This window comes from Lutjanus erythropterus, chromosome 16, assembly GCF_056507025.1.
Source record: "Lutjanus erythropterus isolate fLutEry1 chromosome 16, fLutEry1.hap2, whole genome shotgun sequence".
In the NCBI taxonomy this organism is placed as follows: Eukaryota; Metazoa; Chordata; class Actinopteri; order Lutjaniformes; family Lutjanidae; genus Lutjanus; species Lutjanus erythropterus.
In genome coordinates, this window is record NC_139332.1 from 14,779,695 (window position 1) to 14,806,765 (window position 27,071).

At 40.9% G+C, this 27,071-nt stretch overlaps 1 protein-coding gene across 1 annotated transcript in view; it reads right to left on the reverse strand.

Moving 5' to 3' along the window:
* Positions 1-1,750: 1,750 nt before the first annotated feature.
* The window catches only part of col8a2 (collagen, type VIII, alpha 2), a 63,871-nt gene continuing 38,550 nt past the window's right edge, over positions 1,751-27,071 (reverse strand). Inside the window, exons 2-3 of the mRNA XM_084738912.1 lie at positions 12,843-13,034; positions 1,751-6,069 (exon numbers count right to left, since the gene is read on the reverse strand). Of these exons, the coding sequence (XP_084595038.1) occupies positions 4,166-6,069; positions 12,843-13,005 (2,067 nt within the window). The 5' untranslated portion in view covers positions 13,006-13,034 and the 3' untranslated portion in view covers positions 1,751-4,165. The remainder of the gene's footprint in view (positions 6,070-12,842; positions 13,035-27,071) is intronic.

Sequence of the window (27,071 nt, forward strand, 5' to 3'; positions counted from 1 at the left end):
AAAAAAAGGCAACATACAGTACATAAACGAGCCTTGGACTGTCTTGTAGACTCACATAACAATAATGATACATAGCAGTTGTAGGTGTGTTATGAAAATGTTATAGGGCAAGAGCAAGTGCATTGTTTGCATTACATAGATGTAAAATACTGATTAGGCCTCGTCCTAGCACTGCTTCTCCAGCGCAACTTCAAGAGTTACTGTTTATGTGTAGTGATGCAGCATGGTAGATCATTTGTAGAAACTGTTGTTAAGCAGTCAAACAGTATACATTCATTCTGATTGCAAAGCTAAATATTTGGCACAATCCTCCTGTACGTTGACATTCCTCCATCAAGGTGTAAGGTAGTCCTAAATTCAGTGTAATGATAGCGTTTGATTGGAATCCTGTATGAGCTGAGGCACAGAGATGGCAATGTAAGCACTGACATTTTTAATTGACCCTTCGCTAAGCCCCTCCTCTGAACAGCAACTGTCCAGTCATAGATCAGCAATCGTAACTGGGATACCGCAGGCCCGTCGAGCTTTGCCTTTCTCTACATGTTGAAGTGGTGTGCGTGGAGCACTTAGACAAGCAATACTCAGTGTTTCAGGATGGTAGCGTCTATTTTGTAGTTTTTAAAAAATGTAAAACACAACACTCCATTTGCAAAACTCATGGCTTATTCCCTTCAGGAGTTAAATTGAGATTTGTTATGTGTGGCGGTCGCAGAGAAAAATGTGGGCTTGTGCTTAATCAAAGTGGACTGATGATGACATACCTCACACCGGTCCACTGCACTCCTTTTTCAGTTGTTAATATATACATATATGTGTTGTATTTCACCGTCCAACCAATGTTTGTTGGTAAGCTAGCTCTCAGTCTTCAGGCATTAATGTTATATCATGAACACCGCCATTAAGTAACTTTACTTTAAGCCCCTTTTACAGCTTTCTTGTTTTAAAATGTGTCAGATGAAAACATTAAAAAGTCAGCTGGAGGTGGACTTCTCAGCTGACTCTAGGCGTACAAGCATTAGCATTACCTCACCTTACACTGTCAGTTTCAATGTTAAATGTGCCACTGTTAAACTGCACATGTGCAGGGCGAGAATGGAAAGCTTGACAGGCTAGCAACAGTCACTAAGGAGGGTAGGGCTTAGTGAATGGTCAATATTGCCCAAACCTATTTATCTCCTCTCTTCTGTAACTGCAACCATTGATAAAAGACCTTTTTTTTGTTCATGACTTGGTACAACACAAAACTTATTGCACACCATTATGCCACTCATTGGACCAATATGCAAAACAGTCCTATCAAAAGTGTTCAGTGTTAATTCATGTCTCGGAAATGTTGTCTTCTGATCTCATTGTGTCGATTTGATTTCTCTGTCTCCCATAATCTATTCATTACATTCATCATTAACCTATTTCCATAACTTGTTCCCTTACTTTGCAGAGGCACCATCAGAGTATGTGAAATTCTCATAAAAACCCAAAGGACGCTGAAACATTTTGAAGTCAGATCACATGTGGAACATTGACAGGACTGTGAGCTCTTCCGAAGGTTTTGTAACTTCCGCAAGTTTGTTATTATCTTTGCTGAAGTGTTAATGACCTGAATGCCAGGGGGACAATGTGAAACACACGCACACACACACACGCACACACACACGTGCACACACACACACACACACACACACACACACACACACACAGATCACAGTGACAGACAGAAGGGTACACCTACTAGAACAGACGAGCACATGCATACACACGCAAGCGTCATGTATCTTTAATGCCTCATCCAACAGAAATGAGTAAATATACAACTCTCACCTCTGGCCCACCACCTCTCCCAGAAATCTGGCAGGAGTTTGTTAAATGTTACATAACCTGGATTGCACAACCTGTGGGCCTCAGTCAGTCCCTTTACTTATTCATGGAGTAGATGCAGATCGATTCTAATTTCCAGCGTTATACTTTACTTCTCCTTGATGCCACGGATGTTTCATAATGCAAAGCAATAATTCAGCCATTTGAAATACATACTGCCATTAAAAAGGGAATTTTAATGGTCACAGTTTATGTTACAGTACACCAATAAGACATAACAAGCTGTACTTTGTATTAAATTAGAAAAAACCTACAAAGATTACTTTTTTTTTTATCAGTATTAGACCCTTTATTAGACTTCACTAGTGTTATTAGGGACACATTACAACAGAAGTGTATTGTAAATTAAAGTGCAATCACATATGTGAAATAATGCACCACAGTCTACGGTTCAATTCTGTTGTAATTTGTCCCTAACTACCCTCTAATAAAGTCTAATAAAGGTCAAACAGTGAGAAATAATGCACTTTAGTTTAAAGTGCAGTTCGGTTGTAATGTCTACCTAGTTACCCACTAATAAAATCTAATAAAAGGTATAATGCTGTCTGATAAAGTACATATTATTTCTAGCAGTCGTCTAATGCGATACAAAGTATGGGCTGTTACATCTTATTACAGTGTTGTAAAATAAATTGCAACTTTACTGATTTAAATTTTGCACAAACTCCACTCTGTGCCTCTGATCTTTTTTGAAGCAGAGTTGCATTTTAGATCTTTGACTGAGACCATATCCCTCCAATGCAATTAGCCTTTCACAAGTTGGATTAATTCAGCTATTTTTGACACAGTGGATTAGGAATTAATAGAAGGTCTTGCCATTCAGAACTACGAATGGTTCAGAATTGCTCTCATTTGCCCAGCAACAAAGCAAATAGAAACTGCCAGTGAAAGAGACAAAGTGGATATTTGTTTAAATTTGTCATCCATTTGCCTCCATATTTTCCTAAACAGAGACAAGTTTAAGCATCTTCACAAATTTTGCAATACATGATCAGAATGGGGCTTTCATACTGTAGTATGGCAGTATAGATTGATCGCTTGGAATCTGAAAGTGATACTGATTTATTAATAGGTAGAATACCATTAGAAAGTGATGTCAGTGATGTCATGGTCAGAGCATCTGAAGACGATGCCTGCGACCCCGTGATGGGATTTGCAGTGCAAATGGGAATATCAGATCGATACAAGGAAACATGCCATCGATCCAGCTATGGTTGTGTCCTTACTTTCCATTTTGCAGTTGCTCTCAGTATCTATTCTATGGCATGTAAACATTGACTGTATGCATACATATCGTCCTCAATTAATATCATCCTGAAAGTTTAAAAAAGGCATTGTCCTTGCAAGATGTTGTTGATCCTCTTTAAAGGGGCGGTTTAAATTTAATCATTCTAATACTGTGAGGTCATATTTATTGTATTTGTTGGATTCCATTTCTGGACAGTTCAATAAATTATAAGAAAGACAAAGATCCATCCTTTATAAATGGTCAGCTACTAAATCCAGAAAGAAGCAGAGATATAAGCACCCAACAGATGCTTATGCCAACTAACTGTCAAAATATATATCTCACTCTAAAAACAAAGATTTAGTCCTAGTAATAAATTTAACGTAGCAATTTTTTAGAGTACCAAAATGGCCAAACAAAAGGAACATAAAAAGTAACTGTGTTACAGCACCAAACGCCTTGTTTTGCTATTGTTTGTCTATGTTCTATGTTGTATTGTTGCTCTTTATGTGAGTATTGCCATTCACGTTTTAAATAAGAACACGAGGGGGACGTGACTGCAGCCAGAGGAACCAATCACCCCCCAGGGTCTGGTGATGTCCTTGTGATGTCAGAGCATGAGGGCAGGATGTGCAGTCACATGGGAAGGTCTGTTACTAGCACATTACAAAGTAAGGCACTTAATAGTCTGAATCCAATAAACAACAACAACGATGACAAGGACCAAATAATAACAATAAAATTATGACAATATAATAATTAAAATAATATAAGCTAAAAAACACCAACATAAAATACAACCCAAAACACACATTTGAAGGACATTGAAACAAAGAACACAGTATGAAATTCCTTCCCCTGCCTTAAAAACTTTCCATATTTCATTCACAAAGTTTTTGTTTTTTTTTCGCAGATGATGTCAAGGGTGAGACAGATACAGATGATGGCGATAATATTGAGAATCCTATGGGGTTTTGTGTTTCTATTATGGCTGCAGGTATTTTAGGTTTAGGGCTGCTCTGAGGTGCCAATACAGGAACATGTTTGAGTGAAAGGACAGGGTTATGTGGGACAGAGCAGGAATCCTGAGAAGGAGGAGTGGATGTACTCGGTGGAATAGAGGCCATTTGCCTGATCTGAGGGCATCTGGACCCATACCTGGTCACCCTCCTTCAGCTCTAGGACAGCACTACCAGACGCCTGGTCCATGTAGCCTTTCTTGTATTCGTCATAGGTGTAAGTGGCCGGTACATTGTTCTTGTACAGTGCCACCCACAAGCTAGTTCCCTTTACATGCATGTGGTATGCAAAGTAGTAGACACCAGATATAGGAGCAGTGAACATGCCGGTAGCAGAGCTGTAGGCGTTTTGCCCGTTGTACAGGGTCCTGTCAAATTTGATTGGCATGGCCGAGGGAGGGAATGGTGTGGTGAGGATGGCTGTGAAGGCTGGTGCCACAGATGCTGAGAGTGGAACTTGACTGTATGCAGGCCCTTTCCTGTCCCCTGGAACTTCATCCCCTTCCAACTGTGTATCTGTTGGTCCAGCAACAACTGTTTGGCCATTTCCCGGAGGACCTGGGGGACCTGGAGGTCCTGGAGGACCGGGGTTACCATTAAGTCCAGCAGGGCCTGGTTTACCTGGAGGACCTTGGGGACCCATAGCTCCCTTCTCTCCAAACTTACCCAGTCCCGGAGGCCCTGTAAGTCCAGGTTCACCCTTTGGGCCAGGGACACCCTGTGGCCCCATGGGACCCATAGGCCCCTGAAGACCAGGAATGCCTGATTGGCCCCTGGGTCCTGGAGTCCCTATAAATCCTGGCTCACCTTTAGGTCCTGGAGTGCCTGTCAGCCCTGGATTCCCAGGTAAGCCAATGTGTCCAGCCTCCCCTTTAGGTCCAGGTTTTCCAATAGCACCATTTGGCCCAGGAAGGCCTTTATCCCCAGGGATGCCAGGTTTTCCAGAGATTCCACTGGGGCCTTGGTCACCTCTGAGGCCAGGTAGTCCTGGAGGGCCCTGGGGCCCCAGATCTCCCTTCTGCCCTGGGATTCCGTGTTTCCCTGGGAGTCCCATTGGGCCTTGAAGTCCCGGTGGTCCTGTCTGTCCATCGAGGCCTGGTTCTCCAATTGGGCCCACCATTCCTTGCTCTCCTTTGTCCCCTGGTAGACCGGGCAACCCACCATGACCCTTTTCTCCTTTTGGCCCACTCAGACCAGGTTTTCCATAGCCAGGGGTCCCAGGAAATCCAGGAGAACCCCGGGGCCCTGGCTCACCTTTTGGACCTGTTGGACCTAGCCCTCCAGGAATTCCATCTAGCCCAGGCTTCCCTATCCCAGCAGCACCTGGCAGACCTTTTAGACCTTGAGGCCCAGCTTCTCCTGGCTCTCCTTGAACTCCTGGAGGTCCTTGATCACCTTTAAGACCAGGCAGTCCAGGCAAACCTTTAAGTCCTGGCTTGCCTATACCTGGAAGACCAGGTTGTCCTGTACTGCCTTTCAATCCAGGAGGACCCCTTATACCTGTGGGCCCTGGCTTCCCGTTTCCATTCTCGCCCTTAATTCCACGCTCACCTGGTGGGCCAACACCACCCTTTATTCCTGGTTCGCCCCGAGCCCCAGGGGGACCTCTGATGCCTGGAAGTCCAGGTTTCCCATTAAGAGATAGGCCAGCTGGACCAGGGAGGCCAGGCTGCCCTGGAGGACCCCTGGGACCTGGTTCACCTCGAGGGCCTACCTCGCCATTAAGTCCTGGGATCCCCTTTGGTCCAATCTTTCCTGGGAGACCTGGAAGTCCAGGCTTACCAATTCCTGGAAAGCCAGAAGGCCCCTGAGGGCCTGGCTGGCCATTGAGACCTGGCTTGCCCAGTCCAGGTTTTCCTGGAAGTCCTGGGGGCCCAGGGGGGCCTCTTGGTCCAGGTTTACCTGGGGGGCCTGGTTCCCCCTTCACCTCCATCATGGGTGGCATATCTAAAATATATAAAAGATGACTGTGTTAATAATAAAAGATTTCAAAACAAGATACAAAAAGCAAACAGATCAATGAGCCTATAACATGCAAACATATAAAGGTGTATGTGTTTTGAGTACTAAATGCATCATGAGCAAAGCAACAAAAATTAAAAATTGCTGTAAGTCAAAGGGATTAAAAAAAAACCTAATGACATGATTTCTATCAACACTGCAGGCAATTCCAATCCAATTGCTCCACCATTAGAAGTAAATTCAGGACACTACCTGTTTTCTACACAAAAGGCGACACATATTCATCATCACCTAAAAACTAAAGATGGTTAGAACACTTGACTTGACAAATTACTGCAACTTAGTGATTAAAGTGACAGGCTTTTAAAAGGTGTTAAAAAAAGAAGGAAGGCCATATTGCCTTATCTTTCTTGACTGCAAACATTTTTATTGCAGTCATGAAGTACATATTATATAAGAAGCCATGATATATCATTGTACACACAAGAGTGGTTAATCAACCCTACATTTGTTGCAGACAATCATCTGACACAAAAGGCTGTATTTAGTAGGGAAAAGAGCACACTACCTCTCTTCTTTGCTGTAAATATGTTTGCACACACCACCATCATGTTAGTTCCACCTTCCTTGCTAATAATGACTGACAGGATGATGTCATGCCTTCAGTCTCAGAGTTCTCATAATCACCTGAATGGGTTTGTACACTCGCCACATGGAAATGAAAACAACAAAGCAATCTGTGAAACATTTAGTAGATTCTGATAGATTTTCTGGTTTCTTTTTGACCAAAAACTTAACTTATATAATTCATCAATTCAGTCCACAAACTCTTTCTACATAAATCGATCCTTAAAGGACCAGTACATAGGATCTAGTCACATCTCAGTGTTTGGTTTGTCTTTTTTGGGCTACTGTAGAAACATGGCAGTGCAACATGGCAGACTTTGTGTTGTAAACAATATAAACAGCTCATTTCAAGGTAACAAAGACACAATGATTCTTATTTTCAGGTGATTTTACACAAATGAAAACATATTTGTCTTGACTCCCTAACAAAGGCTTGATGCTGAAACATGTCAGACTTTGTTCTAAGGTCTAACATGACCATGCTGTGACAATAAAGGCATTTTAATTGTCTTAAAAGAGAGTGTTTGGAGTTTTTCAGGACTTTTAATGAAAGCATATGGTAATATTCTGCAAATAATTCTGCGTAAATCGTGCACACTGGAAAGAGAGGAACAACAACGATGTGGAGCAGAAGGAATGTGAGAAGACATCATGAATTAAGTAGCTAAATACAAGAAACATCTGATCAATCACAACAGGATTGCCTGGGGAATTCAAACTTCAAATTAAAACCATTTGTTGACAGCTCCAAATTCAAAACATAATGTCAGAATAATCTAGCCTGTTGGAAAGAGTTCTCTGAATTCATTTTTTATATCTTTTTGTGTCCCGATGAACATGGTTTTTCACAGGCTTTTTTTTTATCCCAACACACACTGAGTGGCAGGCAAAGAACATTCTGGACAGGTCTCAAATCCATACATAAAATACTCTATATAAGTACTCTATATGCTCCTGGGTTCAGCACTTGTTATGTAATAGTACAACTGGTCAGGAGTTAACTTATCTGTTTTCCAGCTGACTGATGTAGACGTGTTATTGGGATTGAAAGTGTCTGTAAAATGAGGGGGAATGAGAGGGAACTAGTCTGGAGAAGTATACCACATGTCATAAACTGTCTCATAATTCTTTCCCAGCAGAGTGAAGCAGAACACAGCTGGGCCACAAGCAGCAGAAACACAGAACACTTCAATCACACCTCACCAGTTTCAGCTGGTGTGTGGCTCTACTGCTGTTACAACACCTTGCCTATGTGCTGCCTTTCTTGGTAGGTCAGATGGCCATAGGACAATTCACCTCTCATCTTTTTTTTATTTTTATAGTGATGCATAAATGTCAAGTATTCCTATTTTGAAATGTAAAGTGTCTGTTTGGGTCTTAAATAAAATTGCAATGAATTGAAGAACCAGCCACTGCTTCAGCCAGCAGCCTACCCTGTTAAAAGCTACTGTGAAGACAGCCCAAGGCGGTTTATCTCTTTAGTACTGTGAGTCATTCGTCATTTTTAAACCAAATCCTCCAAAAGCATTATGTGACGCGTTACCTCCCAAACCTGGGAACTGCCAGTACACCTGCAGTATTGTACTATTGGTGATCACCTCACTATGCCTTAGGTATCTCATCTAAGAGCAGCTCAACAGCAATAAATGAGATGGGAGGAAAAACAGACTATTTCCCAGTCCTTGTAACAAGCCTGCAAGGAAAATCAAGTTGAAACTCCTATTACATCCCCTGAAGTAAACACAGACTACTATCTCCCCCTGCTGGCAATTAATGAGAATACAGCCTTTTAAGATCAACGTTTCAAATGAACTATGGTGTTGAGAAAGGCCATAATACAACATAGCTTGGGTTATAGTATTGTACGAGATAGAGAATAGAGATACATTTATGACCCTTACCATGAGGCCTATGAAGAGATAGGTGCACACACGACATCAACATGACATTCAAGATCATTCATTCCTAATTTTAACAATAAGGGTTTTATTTTTGAGGTTGTAGCAGCTATTCCTACCATTAATACTCACCCCCAACCCACCAACTATATTGCAAAAATTTGCAGTATTCCTCTGCAGTGCTAGAAATGTCCATGCAAAAGTGGTTGGACGATCAGTTGGGTTGTAAACATACCATACTTTTAAGGCGGAGAAAAATAAGTCAAATGAGCTTACATTTGCTGTGCAGGGTTTTATAGAATAGTGAGATTTCAAGTGTGACCACTTTAGGCTTTGCCCCAAAATAAATGGTTTAGATCAGTGGTTCCCATTCTGAGGTTCCAACCCCCATAAGTGGCCGCCAAAGCTTCACCAGATGTCATAAGGCCTTCTTGGTTTTAAGGGATGTAAGAGAACTTGCATTGAATATGATATAAAATATCCATGAAATATATCACTTGGTCAGGGGTTATCAGTTCACTCAATGATAGAAAAGGTGTTCCTTAAGGATTTTTGGGAACCACTAGTTTAGATAATTTAGCTAGACTTCAGATTTGTCTGTTGCAGCAAAGGTGCCACGTTCAGGCCAAACTGCAGCATAGGTAGATCTAAGAATAGCAAGGCTGTTTCTCCATTTTTCATACACCCACCAAAAACATTGTGTTCAGGTGTGTTATGGGTATTATAGCCTCTGTTTTGTTTGTTTAGCCATGGTCTACAGCCCTACTGCAGACGACCTTAATATATCACCCAGAGAGAGGAAATAAGGTGCTTCACACCTGAGAGGATATAATGGCTTCTTTATTACTTGTTGCAATGCTCTCCTGACTTAACTTGTGCTTTCCAATACATTTGAACCATAAAGTCAAACTGCTTATTGAAATCTGCTCCTGAAAGAGCAAACCTGCGTACCCGAGTAAGCTGGAAGGCGGTCACAATGCCAAGGCACTGATTCTGGTCCAGTTAAAACTGATGCACAGCCAGTGGTGGAAAGTAACACTTCCAACATATTCTAAATAATAAGTAATTTCAATTTGATATTTACATTGCATTACAGTACATTTTGCTGATAAAACCTCTGAACTTTGGCTTAAGCAACATTTTGAATTCAGAGATATTACTTGAAAAAAACTGCAGAGAAATAAAAAACAAACAAACTTTGCAGCAATGGTGTACATGGTGTAATGCATATTGAAGCTAGCAGCAAGTACAGTAAGTAAAGTGAACAACCAGCAAATCTACAGTATAAACATCACTGGCAGCCTTTATGTACATTAAACATTTTACATTGAATCATTTAACAAGTTTGTTTGTTATGTATTCTTTGACATTTCTTTTTACCTGGACAGTTATTATCAATCACATGACCACATTCTCCTCACTGACCTGGACAGAAAGGTCTCAGTAAACTAAGTTGGGAAATTTTGTAGATGTGTTCTATTTTTTTTATATATTTAGTGCTATAAAGATGCTTATGGGAGAGGTTAGCCATCAGGGCTTTCTGCCATAAAGGTTAGAACTGAGGAAACGGTTAAGGTTTGCCTGGCAGAAAGGACTTAAGGCAACTGTTTCCCACGTGCAATACAAACACTTTATACAATATTATCAGCCCAATATTTGACAATCACAGCTACATCTGTCTATACTGGCATTCTTTGTTCTATTTGTATTTTTTTATTTAGAGTTATTGAAATTACAAGTGAAAGTTTAGTGTTTCAGTGCCCTGGTGTCATTTAGTCATTTAATAAAGATGGTTTATTGTTAAACTGTAAAATATCTTGCTTCCATTTACAAATTTTTGTCACAAGTCTTAACATGATAATCACATGAGAGCAATGATTGTAATATAGACCGATATACTGATGTCCATTTTTTTTCTCCCTAATATTATTATTGGCATTATCCAATAGACAGTTGACTGTATTTAAAAGTTGTTATAGTACACATGATACAGTATGTATAGGACAGTGTTTATAACAGTTATACACATATATATGGTTAATTTCTAAATTACTCCAGTGTTGATGTAATGTAGACCTATGGCCACTGAGTGGCAGTAGAGACATGATATTCATGTGAGTCACAAATGGCATTAGTTTCACTCCTCCAAATCTGAATCTTGTTTCTGCCACACTTTAAAATCCCATTTATAGAAAGCATAACGTCTTTTAGCAAATCTTTGATGTTTCTGTGGAGGTTTTAAATGCCAAATATCAACACTAAATTTTCTCTGAAACCCGCGTCTCGAGTCTTTCTTCGTTGAGCAGCATGTTATGGTAATGAAATGAAAATGTGCCCCTCATTTGCTTTGAAATTTTGCTTTTGAAGAAGAGGCCTCTGATAACACACGGCACATCTCATATGATCCAGAACTTGTTTTTGTAGTTACAGTCAAATTTGATAATGATGACAGCATGCACATTTTTTCAGGATGATTATCGCCCCCCTCCCTTTCCCAGCTCCCCTGCCTCAGCCGTTTATTTAATCTATTTTTATTTCCTTCGCACTCTCTCCTTCATCCCGCAGTTGAAGAATATGTGATAAACAGTGGGGTAACAGCATCCAGATGGCAGGAGGAACAACTGGCCCAGTGGAGCTCAGCAACCAGTGGGTAATCAGGCCTCCATTAGGCCCCAACTGAGGGCCTGCCAAGCGCTGCTGGACCCACAGGGCAAGAGACGCACACTTCAGTGAGCCCTTTAACTGCCTGAAGAGAACCAGAGGCTTTACTGCACAAGTCTGTCTCAGTTCCTGGGAAGGTCTCCACATCAATCACATCTTAAACTGACTTAATTTGTTCAAGTTATTTTTAAGTGTATTTCTCTTCTTTACCGTGTAGTTCTGGACAGTTCACCCCAAACTCAAAGATACATATTTCTCCTCTTGCCTGTAGGGCTGTTTATCCATCTAGGTTGTTTTGGTTTGAGTTGCAGAGTTTTAGAGATATCGGCCGTAGAGATGTCTGCCTTCTTTCCAATATAATGGAACTAAATGGCACTCAGCTTGTGGAGCTCAAAGTGCCCAAAAATAAAATTGAAAAACTCAACAGCATTGTCTTTTTCCAGAAATCATGAACACGTAATTAAAAGATAATCCACAGACCTTTTTGTGAGCAGTTTCATACAGGAACTATTTTCTTTGTACCAAACTATACTCACTGACCATATCTATACTTTTAACTATTATACTACTATAGGTTATTGTGTACTGCTGATTTAAAGGGATAGTTCATATTTTTTGAAGTGGAGTTGTATGAGGTACTTTATCGGTAGTCAGGGTATCTACAGTAGATACTGGTCCACACGCCCCTAGCTTGGAGAAGCAGACAGGGGTATCAGCACTGACCTGCTGTGGACAGGGTCAGCAAGGTATTTTTGGGACTAAATAAGGTCTCACCCAAAAAAATCACTAGCATTTTAAGTATGTACTATATTTAAAATGTTGTCAGTGCTTTATTTTGCTGTCAGACGGCCTTTTCTGACAGGAAATTACTGTTATATAAGTCAAATATTGCCGTCCCCAAACCAACCAAACTCCATAGGCTAAATCAGTTATTTTCCCTCATAGAACAAGAGAATTCCTGCCTCGATCTGATTGTTTGTTTGTGTTATTGTGTGACTTCATTGTTTTAAAAGGATATTTCAGGTTTACCAAAATCACACAATAGCACAAACAAACAAACTAACAGATGAATGCTGTGAAAGACTGTTAGCTCTGTGCTCTCTAATTTAAAATGACTGGTTTTGTATTTGGATTTTGGTTGGTTTGGAGAGATCGGTATTTGGTTTATAAAACTGCAATTTCCCACCAGAAAATGCTGTCTGATGGTAAGGTAAAGCAGTTAAAATTTTCTACATGCAGCCTACACAAACTGATACAGATTTTTTTGGGTGGACATGTTTTTTAGGTGGACTTTTTGTTGCTGACCCTGTCCACAGCTTAGCTTCTGTTACTGCTCTCTGCTTCTCAAAATTGGAGGTGTAGTGACTATTATCTAGCTAATACAGTGGCTATCAATAAGAACCTCAAAAATCCAACTTCAAAAAATCCAAACTGTCCCTCTAATATAAGAGAGATTCCCGAGAGATTTTTTTCTGTTGCTAATTTGAGGGGACCTATGGGCCTTACGTAGGGCAGAGGGAAACATATAAGTAAAAGAGACACACTTATTCTACATCCACAGGGATTACTCACCAACATAATGGCCCTTGCCCTCTCTGAATGGGGGTCCAATAGGCCCTTTCATCATGGGCTGCATGTACTTCATGTGGGGTATGGGGGGATAGCCTCCAGCGAGAGCTCGCGCCCCCAGCATCAGCAGCACACAGACAGGAGCCAACAGCATGGTCATCAGCATCCCAGGCTTCAGATGTCACACACAAAGAACTGGAGGCAGAAACAGAAGAGGACAAATACTGTTAATATGCTCAAAATGGCCAGGGGTTATTGTGTTTTTCATTATTATTTTGGATTGGAGTTTACAACAAGTCAAGGAGAGACAGCAGTGTAAACATTTTTAGTTCTCTGAAATCAATGATCAGCACCAGCACAAGACTTTGATGGGATAAAGCAGAGGCGGCATTTCCACTCACAGCGATGGTGAGTTATAGAGCCATACTGGTGTAAGTTTGAAATCTTGCCATTATGCTTTAGTACATCACAGCCCACAATACTAAACACCAACATTTCTGGAAAAACTAGTCTTGTGAAACACACATTTATTGCTGACATAAATAGGTTAATCTAAGTCAAGATAAAATAATGCCTTTTTAACCCTTTCACATCATCATCATCATATTGTACAACTATTTTGCAAAAAAATATAAATAATCAATTTCTTTGTGTTTTTATATCAAAGTCTAATTATGTTTTTGTCTTGTAAAACAAAATATGATTTACACAAGATAGAACCAACCAACTGCAACCAATAATGTTGTATCCACCCATGGATCCACCATCCATTAGTTAGCTAGCTAGAAAGAGTATGTTTCCTGGTTTTTACTCCGATGTTCTCTGGCTGCTCTGCTTCAGCTGTGAGTTTCTGCTAACTTAGCTGCCATTAGCAGTCAGTAGAACTGGGTTCAGTAGCCTCCCAGTGAACACAATTGGACTGGCAAAAAACTACCTCTGTGCTGAATTTCTTGTTGTCAGACCTCTGTTGGTCACAGAGGCGGGGTCTGGTCTCTGTCTCGTCGTGTTCACTGATAGCTCCCAGTCCAAGAGTCAGCTAGGTTAATGGAACACTATAGCTGCATGGGTCAGGGGGGTGTTGCGTTAATTTTCATTCAGAGTTATTAGCTACTGCAACACATCCTTCGCAAGCTGCCTGTTTTTACAAGAAACATAAATGTATGGGAGCAAATAGCACTCCACGTTTCACATGGCCCTGATATTAAATCTCCTCTGCTGTGAAAATCTTTGTTTTACATTGTCTCTATCTCATCTACAAGCATAGCATGTCCTATCCTAGGCAGCCAAAGACACTTTGGCTTGAGGAAGCCAAGGAAGCCAAGGAAACATGTTTCTTGCTCAGAAGGAGGGAAAGTAAAAGATATTAATGTCGAATATAAATGGACTAAAGGTTGGCTGACATCTCAGAAAACATACATTACATTATGTGAAGCGTGCACAGATTTATTAAAGACAGACTTTATCTCACTATCTCCAGAACTGTGAAAGTATAAGTTACACTAGAGAGGCACAATACATTTTATATGTTTAAACATGAGGTGCAAACATTCACAAATATAACTTGTAAGCATATTGCTTATGCATGTTCCTGCTATGTGGTAAGTATTTGGCTGGGTTAGTGTTTGGCCTAGATGGCCCTCAGAAACTGTGACAGGCAGATCTGTTGACTTTAATTTACTTCAGGAAGAAATGACCACATCATCCTCTGCCAAATATTTTCACAACCGTGGTCAGGTGTGAACAGGAAACCACCAGAGGACAGTTAGCGTGTTTGTGTATCCTAAGTGAGCAGCTGTAGGTGTCCAGGACTGGTTTCAGCCGGTGAAATGATGTGTGAAAACGTCATAAATTGCCACTTGAACTCTCCCCTGAGCTTTTTTTTTTAGCTGTCTGATGACTGATGACTATCAGGAGTTATTTTGTGATCATGTGGGATGCAAAATCTCAGGTTCAGCCTGCCCCTGTTTAATGCCAAAAATGTCACACTCATATTAGGCATGGAAATTGCAAAGGATGAGAGAAAATGGTGCATAGCTGTGAAAACCATATACTGCAAGTTTGTCTCCATTAAAGAGATAGTTGAGATAGTTTGAAGTGGGATTATATGATACATATACTTATTGATGAGTCTGTGTATTAGCTATAGTAGATGGTGGTCAGCATACCCATAGTTTGAAGAAGCAGAGAGGAGTACCAGTGCAGAAGCTAAGCAGAGGGATAAGGTCAGTGACAAAAGGTATTTTAGCTACTTAAAGGGTCCACCTAAAAAAAATGTTTGGTGTGTGCTATATTTAGAATATTTTCACAGCTTTACTTTGACATCAGACAGCCTTTTATGATGGAAAACCACCCTTATGTAAGCCAAATTTCGCTTTCTCCATACCAACCAAACGTCATGGGGGGAATCAGTAATTTTACTTTGCAGAATACAAGAGCTGCAGCGGTAGACCAACACCTCATGTGTTCTGTAAGGTAAAATGACTGATTTCACCCATAGAGTTTGGTTGGTTTGAAGAAAGCGATATCTGGTTGATATTACTGTGGTTTCCCATTGAAAAAACCTGTTTGACGGCAAAGTAAAGAGGTAAAAATATTCTAAATACACCTTCTTGAAAAGTGACTAACATACCTCTTTTGCTGCTGACCCCATTATAGCAGCACACAGCTTAGCCTCCGTGCTGGTGCCCCTCTTTCCTTCTCCAAACTGGGGGCATGTTGACCATCATCTACTGTCAGTAACACACTGACTATCAATAACCACCTCATACAATCCCGCTTCAAATAACTTGAACTATCCCTTTAATCTGACACATACAGCGCTATACAACCCAAGTCACACCATTAACAGGGATGGGCTACATAACAGATACAGTTCATCACTTTGGAAAATGTAATATTGGATTATCACCTCCCACATGTTTTGGGTCATAATACACAGCAGCATTAAGTAACACTTGGACCCTGATTATACAGTCTGACATGCTATAGTGGGTGTCCAGCTCTTGGTACTGTCATATCAAGGCATCTGGGTATATTTTCATCCCTTTCCTCCTTTACTTCTCATGCTTCAGATAATACTCATGTTATCATTGTGTGTGTGTGTAAGGTTTGATAGTCTCTGCAGATATGGACTTGGTTTGGATTGCGAGCGTGAGAAGAGCGCTCACTCTGAAAGTTTACAATGAGGCACAGCAGTTAAACTAACATGAGTTGACATTTTCTAATTTGAAAATGATCTGACATTTTCTAATTTGAAAAGTACACCGAATTATGCGCTGCAGTTAATTGGGAGCAGGGACTGGGAGTTCACAGCAGACTTCAACTCACAAGCACTTAGAAAAAAGGTGCGATCATTGCCACCATGTGTGCAAAGATCAGGCCTGTTTTACAGCTTTATGCTCTTGCAGTCGTCTGCGATTGTTTAGCAACCACATAGCTAGGCAGTCAAATTCTTGTTTTACAGCCATTTACCAAAGTGTTTCTCTGGGTTTCTGAGTTTTTAGTCATTGTGATTAGTCGTGTGTGTGTGTGTGTGTGTGTGTGTGTGTGTGTGTGTGTGTGTGTCTGCGGTGTCTCTTTATGCCTGTTTATGATGCTGTGTGTTGTCTTAGCCAAGGTTGCTTCTCAAATTTTCACACCAAAGCTTAATGGATGAAAAATGAAGGCAGCAAAGACAAAGATGTTAAAAGAAATAAACAGGAGAAAGGGAGAGCAGTGTTGGTGGGGCAGTGTTTGGTCGTTGGCCGACTTGCTGGCTGGCTGGAAGGGAAGCTCGTCTGGTATGGAGGCCTGTGGTTTCGGTGCAGATGTAATTTAACAGGCAGCTCTGGATGCCCACCATTCTGCAGGCGTCAAACTCTCTGAAGAACCGGAGCGACACACACTCAAACACAGAGGCTGTGAAAGAACAGGGGATCAGACACAGACGGGTGGTTTACAGACCTCCACAATCTGTTTATCAAATGTTTTTGTTGAGAAGCTCAGCAGACGTTGTTAAAAAATCTCACGCAATCCTCTCTGGCTGGCCACCATGAGCCACCGCTGGACCAAGACTCGTACATGCTCTCGAACACAAGAACACCCACGTAATGAAACACACTCTCTCAGCATGCATGAGAACACAATGGTGAGTGGCAGGGTGTCTTTGAATATACTCAAACTCATTAACTTACCCCCCATTTTCCCCCATAACGTCAGACCACTCGAAACAAAACCGAGGTCTGAGAAGAGAGACGAGCTAATGGTGAATCAAAGTCATTAAACAAGAGCGGCATCCAAAGTTAGAGCAAAAAGAGCCTTGTCTGGCAGGCTGAGTGACACTTTATATAAAACAGATTTAGCTGAAAAAAGAAATCACCACACACATTACAGCAACAGATCCAAAAATATACAAAGAAAGAAACAGAAGAACAGAATTAATGAGGAAATAAGGGAGAGTCTGACCCTCAGCTGTAGAAGGGTACCGCCAACTCCGTCACGACATTAGTGTAATAATAGTCGCTTTGCTGTTCCCACTTCCAGACAGCTGTCAAATAACTGCGGCAATGTCTGATGACCACATCCATGGACAGAGTATGAGAGAATGGGCCCCTGGGCACAGACATGTAAAAGGCCCCACACTCCTCCAACATAAGAGCAAGACATTCAGTCCGAAAGAAAGTCTCTTTGTAGTAATTTTGTTTTGCATCTCTGCAGTCATTTTGCATCTCATTGTAGACATTTCGCCTCTCTGTCATCATAGCTGTCTGTTTTTGGTCACTTTGTATCTCTTAGGAGATGTTTTTCATCTCTTTTTAGTTATTTGTTTATCTTTTTCCTTTTGTGTCTCTTTGTACTTGTTTTTCCTCTATTTTAAGTTGTTTTGTTTTTATTTTTTGTTGTTTTGTCTCTCTTTATAGTTGTTTTTCCTCTGTTTTAAGTTGATTTGCTTATTTTGTAAATTTTGTGTAACTTTGTAGCCATTTGAATTTCTTTTTAGGTTCTTTTTGGTCATTTTGTGTCTCTTTGTAGTTGTTTTTCATCTCTTTCTGGCCATTTGGCATCTCCTCGTTGTCTTTTTGTGTCTCTTTGTAGTTGTTTATCATTTCTTTGTAGCCATTTTACATCTTCTTGCTATTATGTCACTTTTGAATAGTTTCTTTGCGTCTTTGTAGTTGTTTTGTGCCTCTTCAGGAACAGTTTGCAGTTGAATATTCTCAGCTGCTGTTGATTCCTGATCCACAGCAACAGTCTTCAGTACAGATATTATACACCATACTACAGCATACTGTGTTGTATACTACCATATATAAAACAGTCACATACAGCTTAAAATGCAGATTTTAACTACATTACGTGAGTCTTGTGAAGCAGCTCATGCCACATTAAACACACAATTAATGTTGTAATGTTTGCTTAGGTGTAGGTCCCTAAATTACTTTGGTAGGTTTGGACAAAAAAAAACACTTGGTTAGAGAAAGATTGTGGTTTGGTTTAAAATAAGTACGACAAAAGTCACGTACATAACGACATAATGACTTATAACAAGGTTTAATAACTCTTCCTTTCACACAGGACTCAAACCCCAGTCTTCCAGATGGAAGTCCATCCACTCTTCCTCCTCCTTATGTTGACTCTGTGTGAGTTTTCTTGCTCTTTATACTTCTTCTGTCATAATGACTACGCCCACTAGAGGTTGCCGCCAAACAATAAATGAAAGCATGAGTCGTAATAAAGCTGCTTGCACAGTTGACCTCGACACTTGTTTTTCTGGTGAGAGACAGCTGGATTTAAACTCCCTCACTAATTGAATGCATTTTAATGTCGCTGCATCATTATGTTGTCCAGCTGTGATATTAAAAAAGAAACAAACACAAACACGGAATAATTATTTGTTTTGCAGTACTCAAAATTAAAAGATTCTAATAAGGATCAGAAGCAATAAAAAGAACAATAGAGCCGTCAGGACATCTGTGTGACTTTCCAAAAAGAAATGTTAACAGTCACTTCAAACAGAGGCTCTGACTCAGAGGCCCCGTGAGTCCTTGGGCCCCAGGGCCTGTGTCCGGTACGCCCCTTCAGAAATCCATCCATGCTGACATCAAACACAGAGACACATGTTGGCAAGTGCACACAATGAACATGCAGTACCCTGTACAGATCTGTCTCCAAACCACCTGGTAATCTGAGTCACAGACACAAAACAAACCCGGAGCTCGCAGCCTCTCTCGAACATGTGTTGGATGCCATTTTCACAGAGCCTAAATGTTAATCTGCGAAGGCCTCGGGCCGCCAAAGCAGACTCAACAGCCTCCAAACCCAAACTCAGCAGCATCTCAAGTGGCCTGCTCAGACAGGCAGAAGAGACACAGACACCACGGCTGAGCGGGAGCCAAGCACACACTTCCCTAACTGCTCCGTCTATCCGCTAATGAAATCAACAGCGCTGGGGAGGCGAGGTTGAAGGTGCTCTGCCTCCACTTCCCTTAAGCGGTGCATGTGTGGACCCAGACTGCCAGGCATTTCCTAAACCACGTGCCACAGAGAGATTATAGGTACACCAAGTGTGAGGATTCTGTGTCATAGAGGGAAGAGGGGGCGGTTGTTTTTGTGGTCAACATTTGAGCCGCTACTTGAGTGGAGGAATCATCACCTGAACATCATGTACTACATCATGCCAGCTTTTTAAGAAAACACACCAAATTGCTCAACAACAACTGAGGTCCATGATCGTTAAGATAGTTTGGTTACAACCACAGAATTCTGTAGAACTGCACTTAAACTCTGACCACATATTTTAGCTGATTCATCCAATTTTGACAAACCTTAGGCACAGCCATGAACATTCCTGACTGTTACCATGAACCCACATGGGTGGTCAGCTGTTATCCAACCACAGCCTCTTCCTTTACCAAACTCTCTCCTTAAACAAACCCCAGTTCCAAAAGAGTTGGGATTCTGTGTAAAATGCAAATAAAGACAGAATGCAATGGTTTGCAAATGCTTTTCAACTTATAAACAGCACAAAAACAAGAACCTGATAAACTTAATTGTTTGTTGGAAATACCTGCAACACGTTCCAAAAAGCTGGGACAGGGGCACTGGTTTACGAGCATTTGGGAAGTGGGGACACTAATCTTTGAAGTTTTGAAAGTGATATTATTTGTTATTCTTGCTTGACACATGACTTCAAGTGGTTTAAAGCGGTGCTGCTTGAGGGGTCGAAGGTAAAAGGGTCAAAGCATTCACTGTTGGTTTTCAGCCTTTCCCCTTATATGCAGAGATTTTTCTGGATTCTACACAGTTTTTTAAGTGGTAAATCTAGCTCCATCCTTTTATAGCCAATCATGATGATCACATGTTACCAGTTAATGTGTTTACTTGTGAATTGTTCCAAACAGATGTTCTTCGAGCATTCCACAACCTTCCACTTTTAGTCTTTTGTTGCTCCTGTCTGTGTTGCCAGCATCAAATTCAGGATAAGTGTATAATTACAAAAACAACAAATTTAATCAGTTTGAATATTAAATATCTTGTCTTTGTACTATGTTCAACTAAATGGACGAGGGAAAGGATTTTCAAATCACTGCATTCCAATTTTGTTTGCACTTTACACAACACCCCAACTTTCTTGGATTTGGGATTTGTAAATTCAGCAAACAAATGTCAGACACTTCTTAAAACTCAGGCCCAGACATCTCTAAGGTATCACTTCCAGACAACACAGTCTCATCGACCGTTGACCTATGTGTCCGCCTTGTCCTATACAAGACTGAGGGAAAGACAGAGGAGGGAGAAAGTGAGCACAGCAGTTACACAACACATTGGCGGCCAGATTATGTGTGTGAGGGGGAGAGGAAATTGAGCGTGTGGTTTATTTATTTTTTATTTTTTTTATTTTTAGAGAATCACCTCCTTTTGAATGAGGTAATCTCTCCTTCAGCCTGAGTGGCACTTGGGTCATTACACTCTTCCAGTGTCAGATCACTGTGTTATATTTGAGTACTGGTGAAAGTCTTTGGTAGCTTTAAATGCACCCTGTTCAAATCCACCTAACGCTGTGCAAATACGCACAAGGGAACAGTAAGCATGTTCACATAACATATCTGCTTGTGTGTACAAGGGTGGCCATAAATCTAATGCATATATGATGAGGCATTAACATCTGTTGCTTCAGTTGCCACCAGCAGGTTTTGTTTGGTTGCTTCTCAGGAAAAAATTGTGCCCTCTGCCCCACCACAATAAAAGCTCCAATGTGCTCTCATTAGTGTTTCCACTGAATCATTACTAAATTATACAAGTCTTTAAAAACACTGTGAATTATTATTTTAAATGTCAAAACATGATATATACTGTTTGCATCATGACTACACATTTACTTACATACAAAAACACTATACAGAATATTAGCTGAATAATACAAGCCACATTTTCCGACCTTTATTCAACCATAGATGGGCTCTTAAACTACAAAACTACATGACCAAAAGCATGCAGGCTTCCCTGGTCTGGGGTTGTTCATAGTTTGCGTACGGCCAGTTTTAGTTGACAATTAAGTGAAGCTAGTGCTGCAACTAGTAGTTATTTTCATTATCTGTTAATATGACTCACTTATTTTTTTTATTCAATTGATTATTTGTTGCATGCATAAAAAAAGTGACAATAGTGTCCATCACAAGTTTATAAAGCCAAAGGTAGGGTTTTGACATTACTTGTTTTGTCTGACCAACACTCCATTTTGCATTTTTTCATGATAAATTATTTAAATTCAGACCATGGGCCCTCAATTTGAGGGGATTTTGTCAATCAATGATGAACTAGCATCACTATAAGTTACAATCAATCAAAACAGCCAACACTACTTCTTCCCTTGTCATTCCAACTTTCAAAGTTAAAATATTCTTCTCTCCAGTTTGCTCAGGACCCCCTACAACCTATTCAAGGACCACTGTTGGTCCCCAAGCCCCAATTTACCTAAAACCACTGACTTAAGTGAAACCGTTATCAAAATATTTGCAGATTAACATATTGTCAATTGACTAATGGGTGAATGGAATGATCGTTTCAGGTGTAACTCAAATATACAATGATATTTTAGACATTATTGAGGGCTCACTTCATCATGACTGCCTCTGTGCACAAAGCCAGGTCTGTAAAAACAGTTTTCAGGGTTTGGTGTGGAACAAACTGACAGACTGCCCTTACACAAAGCCTGACCTCAACCCCATACAAAACCTTTGAGATGAACTGGATTGCAATCAGTGCCTGAACTCACAGCTGTTCTTGTTGCCGAATGGGAACAAATCCCAGCAGCCAGGTTAAAAAAATCTCAGGGAAAGCCTTTCCAGTTTCATGGCAAAGCTTGTAATAGACCCGCCAATCCACTACAGGATACCATGTCAGTTTCACCATTGCCTCACCTGAATATGAAAAGTACACATGTATTTGAAGGTGCAGGACAACATGGGGTGATGACAACAAAAGCAAAGGATGAATGAAGTATAAAGGGAGAGAAAGTAAATGTAGAGAGGATTCAGAGTGTTCAATTTATGTGAGAATGCTTTAAAGGAGTAGTGGTTATTTTAACCTAAATCATCATGATTTTCTAACCCTAACCAATACGTTTTGTTGCCTTAACTTAACCAAACTGTGACATCACCTGAAATGTTTCTCAGTGAGTTTATTTGGAAAGTCAGCTTGGATGTTGCATTATGTATTATTGCTAACTTGACCAATGTACAACCTACTTTTCACACATGCAGGAGGCAAAACGTGACACTGTCATGGTGGGTCAATTACACACTTTGGCATGATAGATCAAAAGCCATTAGATGAGCATATGTGTCATGTTCACCAGTGGATTCAGTATCTGGGTGTGTTAACTTGAGAAAACTGTTGAAAATGATGGAGAGTCAAAGAGAGCTCTCTCTCAGGAAGACTTTGACACACAGACATCATCCAACTTTCTCTCTCTGAGCAGTGGTAACAATGATATACAGTATATCTGCACTGCATATGACACTGAGGACTCCTTTTGATTTTACACATGCAGTGCTTCCCTGCTCAAGCGCAGGTGCATGGACTTAAAATCACATCCCCATTTTTTGTGAATTTGTCATGCCTGCTCGTGTCCGTCATCTGTCTTGCTTGATTTCAAATGTTTATAGGTGAAAGCAAAATAGAAAATGACAGTTTAAAATCTACCAAAGGTGAACTGAAGACAGGATTGGGAAAAGGCCTCACTTTGCCTCAGGAGAGAAAAAAACTCATAAAACACAGTGAAGGTGAATTAAAAGAGAAGAGCCTCATCAATTCAGGAAATGGTAACCTGTGGAGCAAGGCTGTGTTTTCCTAACATCCCTGAAGGTTGAAGCTGGTGAGAAAAGGTCTGAGAGACGGTCAGAGAGGGGTGAGTTTGCGCTGATGGAGGGGTTTAAGAGGGAGAGTAAAATGAAATGGAGGGTGTAGGTGGTGTGAAGTGTGGGGGGAGTGATTCAGGTTGTGAAGAAAACACGGGGAGGGGAATTGAGCGAGGAGGTCAGACAGAGGATTTTCATTTCTTGATGACTTCATTCAGAAGAACACGTTTAATGCCCCAGGGCACTTATCTAAGTGCAGAAGCAGACGTGCTAATCATAAAACTAGGGAGGTGATGAATTGTACATATGAAAGTGTGTGTATGTGTGTGTGTGTGTGTGTGTATGTGTGTGTGCTCCAGGACAAAGCAGTCAAAGTTAGGTTAATTACAGAATTATTAACCTTTATGACCTCACACATGTACACACTCTTGAAATAAGGGCTCTTTCTTAATGGCTGAGGTTCTACCTAGAACCACTTGCATCTAAAGAACACTTTTTTGGAGAGAGGGTTCGTCAGGTGTTTCTTTGGAAGACCAATAGTTCCATTTAGATCCCTTTTCCTGTTTACACCCTGGTTGGCTTCTGGATGAAATCCTTGGAATATAAATGGGTTCTTGGTAGGACCGTCTGGCTGGTGGAGGTGGAAATGTGGAAATGTTCTGAATAAAAGCCTGCAGAGGGTTCTGAGTGGAACCATTACTCCATAAAAAGGTTCTCTGTAGAACCTTTCCTGGGTTATGGGTTGAACCTTTCACAGATGGTTCTAAGTAGAACCCTTTATGTTGGATTCTAGGTAGAACCCTCTGAAAGGGTTCCACGTGCAATCTATATAAATGGTTCTACCAATAACCAAAAAGTGCTCTCCTGTGGTAACAAGCCAAAGAACCCTATCCAGTTCTAGTTAGCACCTTCATTTCTAAGAGTGCAGTTGCATGTGATTTTTAATGAATGGGTTTATTTGCTCTCTCAACCCCTGCAGGAACTGTTTCAGGCCAGTGAAAAGCCATTAATTACAATATATTAACCGGTCTGGCCCCCTGCTGCTGCAGCACCTATTCGTGCTCTATCACCTCATCTTTCAGTGAAACATTTAAAATCACGATAGAGCCAAGAGAGATGGAATGAAAGTCTGCAAAACATCCAGACTAACTCCCAACCTGCCAAGAAACCAGTTAGAGCATGGGGGAGCTGAGAAAGCGAGAGTCTGTATACACAGACAGACACAGCTATACCTTTCCGGCTGACCCGTCGGTGCACCTAAACTCAATATGAGCGGCTGATTAGGTAATCGAGAGGAAGGAGTAGAAAAAATAATCTCATAAAGGGCAATCTGCTTCCACCTTTCCAGAGCAATACATGTTTGGCTTTTTAGCGCAGCAAGACAAGTCGCTGAAAACACACATCGCCACTCTCAAAAACTCACATTACTGGCTTTGTATCTTTTCCGCACATTAGAAATTAACGCAAAAATTCAGATTTATGGATAGGAATATATAACCATAAAGGAAATTGTGTGTTAGAGGGCACAGTGGAGATGACCTCACCTCAGAGGGAAAACAGTAAAATAATCTCCAGTAAATCAGAATCATGGCTCTGTCTCGTAGGTCTCGACTGGCGAACTCAGCTCTTTTCTCTCCCTCTCCTGTTCCTCTTATTCTCTCCTCCTTAAGCCTCCGGCTCTCCGCACACCGCTCATTGCTGGTGTGAATACTTTTATTGTGTGCTGCCAAGGCCTGACCAAGCAAGGCGGGTTCTTTCCTCTGTTAAGTCCACTGGTCCTGACATATACTCAAGTCTCTGTTATTCTTAATTAACGTAACAGTAAATGTTGAAGGAGAAGAACAGAAGAGAAAATGGGGCAAAGATGGTGAGAGCAGGGACAGTAGAGGCAACAGGAAGCATAGTGAATTCATAATAAATTCAGGGTAGTTTTATAAACAATTCATTTTGAGATTCACACTAGTAAACCAAAGCAGCTTCTTATTTCTAGTCAACAACGCTGAATTTTTTCTGCTAAAATTATGACTGTTCCTGCCAGATTTTAACCAGCTAGCTAGCCTTAAGTTTTTAAAAGGTAGAATGTGTTGGATTTGATTTGAGTTGAGTCTCATTACCAAGATGTCAAATATTCATGTTTTGGGTTGGTAAAGTGTCCCCAGCACAGCAAAATAAGGTGGCATCTATGCAGATGCAGGTGCTGCCACATTTTTCTGGTGGGTTGTGGGTAATGATTGAGAGAGGTTGTTTTTGTATGAGTCTATGCATTGTTTTTTGGGAAACTGCTTCATAGTTTGCTGTGCCATCTCCAGCTGATGTATTTTTTTTTCAGCTGATTCATTTTAAAACAAGAACTCTGTTAAAAGGTCGAAAGCGTGCCATGCCATTCATTCTATGACCCTGCGAAACCCATTTCCCATTGGACTGAAAATCCAAAAGTTTTTTATTCCGGAAACAAACACCCATTTCTCTGAAAATACACACCCTACCTGTAGTTTGTAACCTCAACCTATTTGATGATTTTGGGTATTGAGGGCGTGCAGGTGTCTGCAACAGTTAAATTGCTTGAAATGTCATTTGGTGTAAAGCCATAAAGATAGGCCAACGCATGGTAATTCAGTGCGATGGACCAACAGTCAATGAACTAACAACTGTAGGGAGAGCGAGTATTTTTGGAGCAAGGTGCCTTAAAAGCAACATTAGTTTTGCATTAGTTTTTGGGATAACAGGCTGCTGGACAAATGGTCTTTCAGTCCAACACAACATTTTTCAGACTATTTGGGGTTTTGGAATATTAGTGGACAAAATGAATTTTGCAACCTGCAGGCTAAAACACTGAGGCTTACAAGCTTCTTTGGTAGCTGATGATCCATGTAAAAAACACTGATTTAAGTTGCAGCGCTGTTCTTGGATTGCTGGGTAGAGCTAGTTATCATTAGTATGGCAGAGAACCAGTAACAGAAATATAACATTATGTAACACGTTTGTTTGAGGTTGCTTTAAAGTAAACTTCCCCAAACCAAATTGTTTTCATTCTGAATTGTTTTATGTTTGTCTTATGTCTGCAACTGTGTTGTCTGTGCTGTTGCTTGTCATGGCCAGGGCACTCTTGAACTCCTGGTGAAATAAATATTAAAATAAAGTAATTCGTAAGTGGACGGTAACTGTTGAGGGGCAGAGTTTAGCGAATGGTCAACTGTTCAGTAGCTGGAAAGGAGGGTGTTAGGCAGGATCAGGGATTGGATGCAGGACTTCGTTGGGCTCTAATGTGTTGGGTTGGGTTTAGTCTGTGTTATGTCTTGTGTTTCTGTGCCATGTCTCAATGTCTCCAAGTCTCCAAGTAGCTGTTACCTTGTTCCGTTCACTGGGTGGGTGGCTTTTCTTCTGCCAGATTGGGGCCTCTGAAATGTGCACACAGGCCAGGGAACACACAGAAAACTGACTAAACTGAGACAAAGAAAGGAGCCCAAAATGCGCCACCATGCGAATGAATCCCAATTTTCCTCATAACGAGTTTTGCAGGGAGCTTTTTCACAACATAGCTTCGTTATTTCCTGACTATGTGTCAAAATATTCATGGTGGCAGTTCATCCAAAGGCAAACCTGGCTGTGGCGAGGAGTCAAGCCCATGTGGAGAGAGTGTGCACGGGTCTATTTATGATTCAGCGCTCTGGAAGTGAGAAATGCTCTGGGGCGCTGAAATAAGGCAACTAAACCCAGAACAATCGCACACCATCAATTGTTCCATTCTGTTTTTGCCAGGACTGGAAAAGTCCCAAGCTGCACGTAGCTGGGGCGAACTTCCAGGTGGGAAAAGCCCAGAAAAGTCCTCTCGTAGTCTGTTTCTATCAAAGGATTCCACAGTTTGACACTCCATGAAAACACTAAGCGAATACAG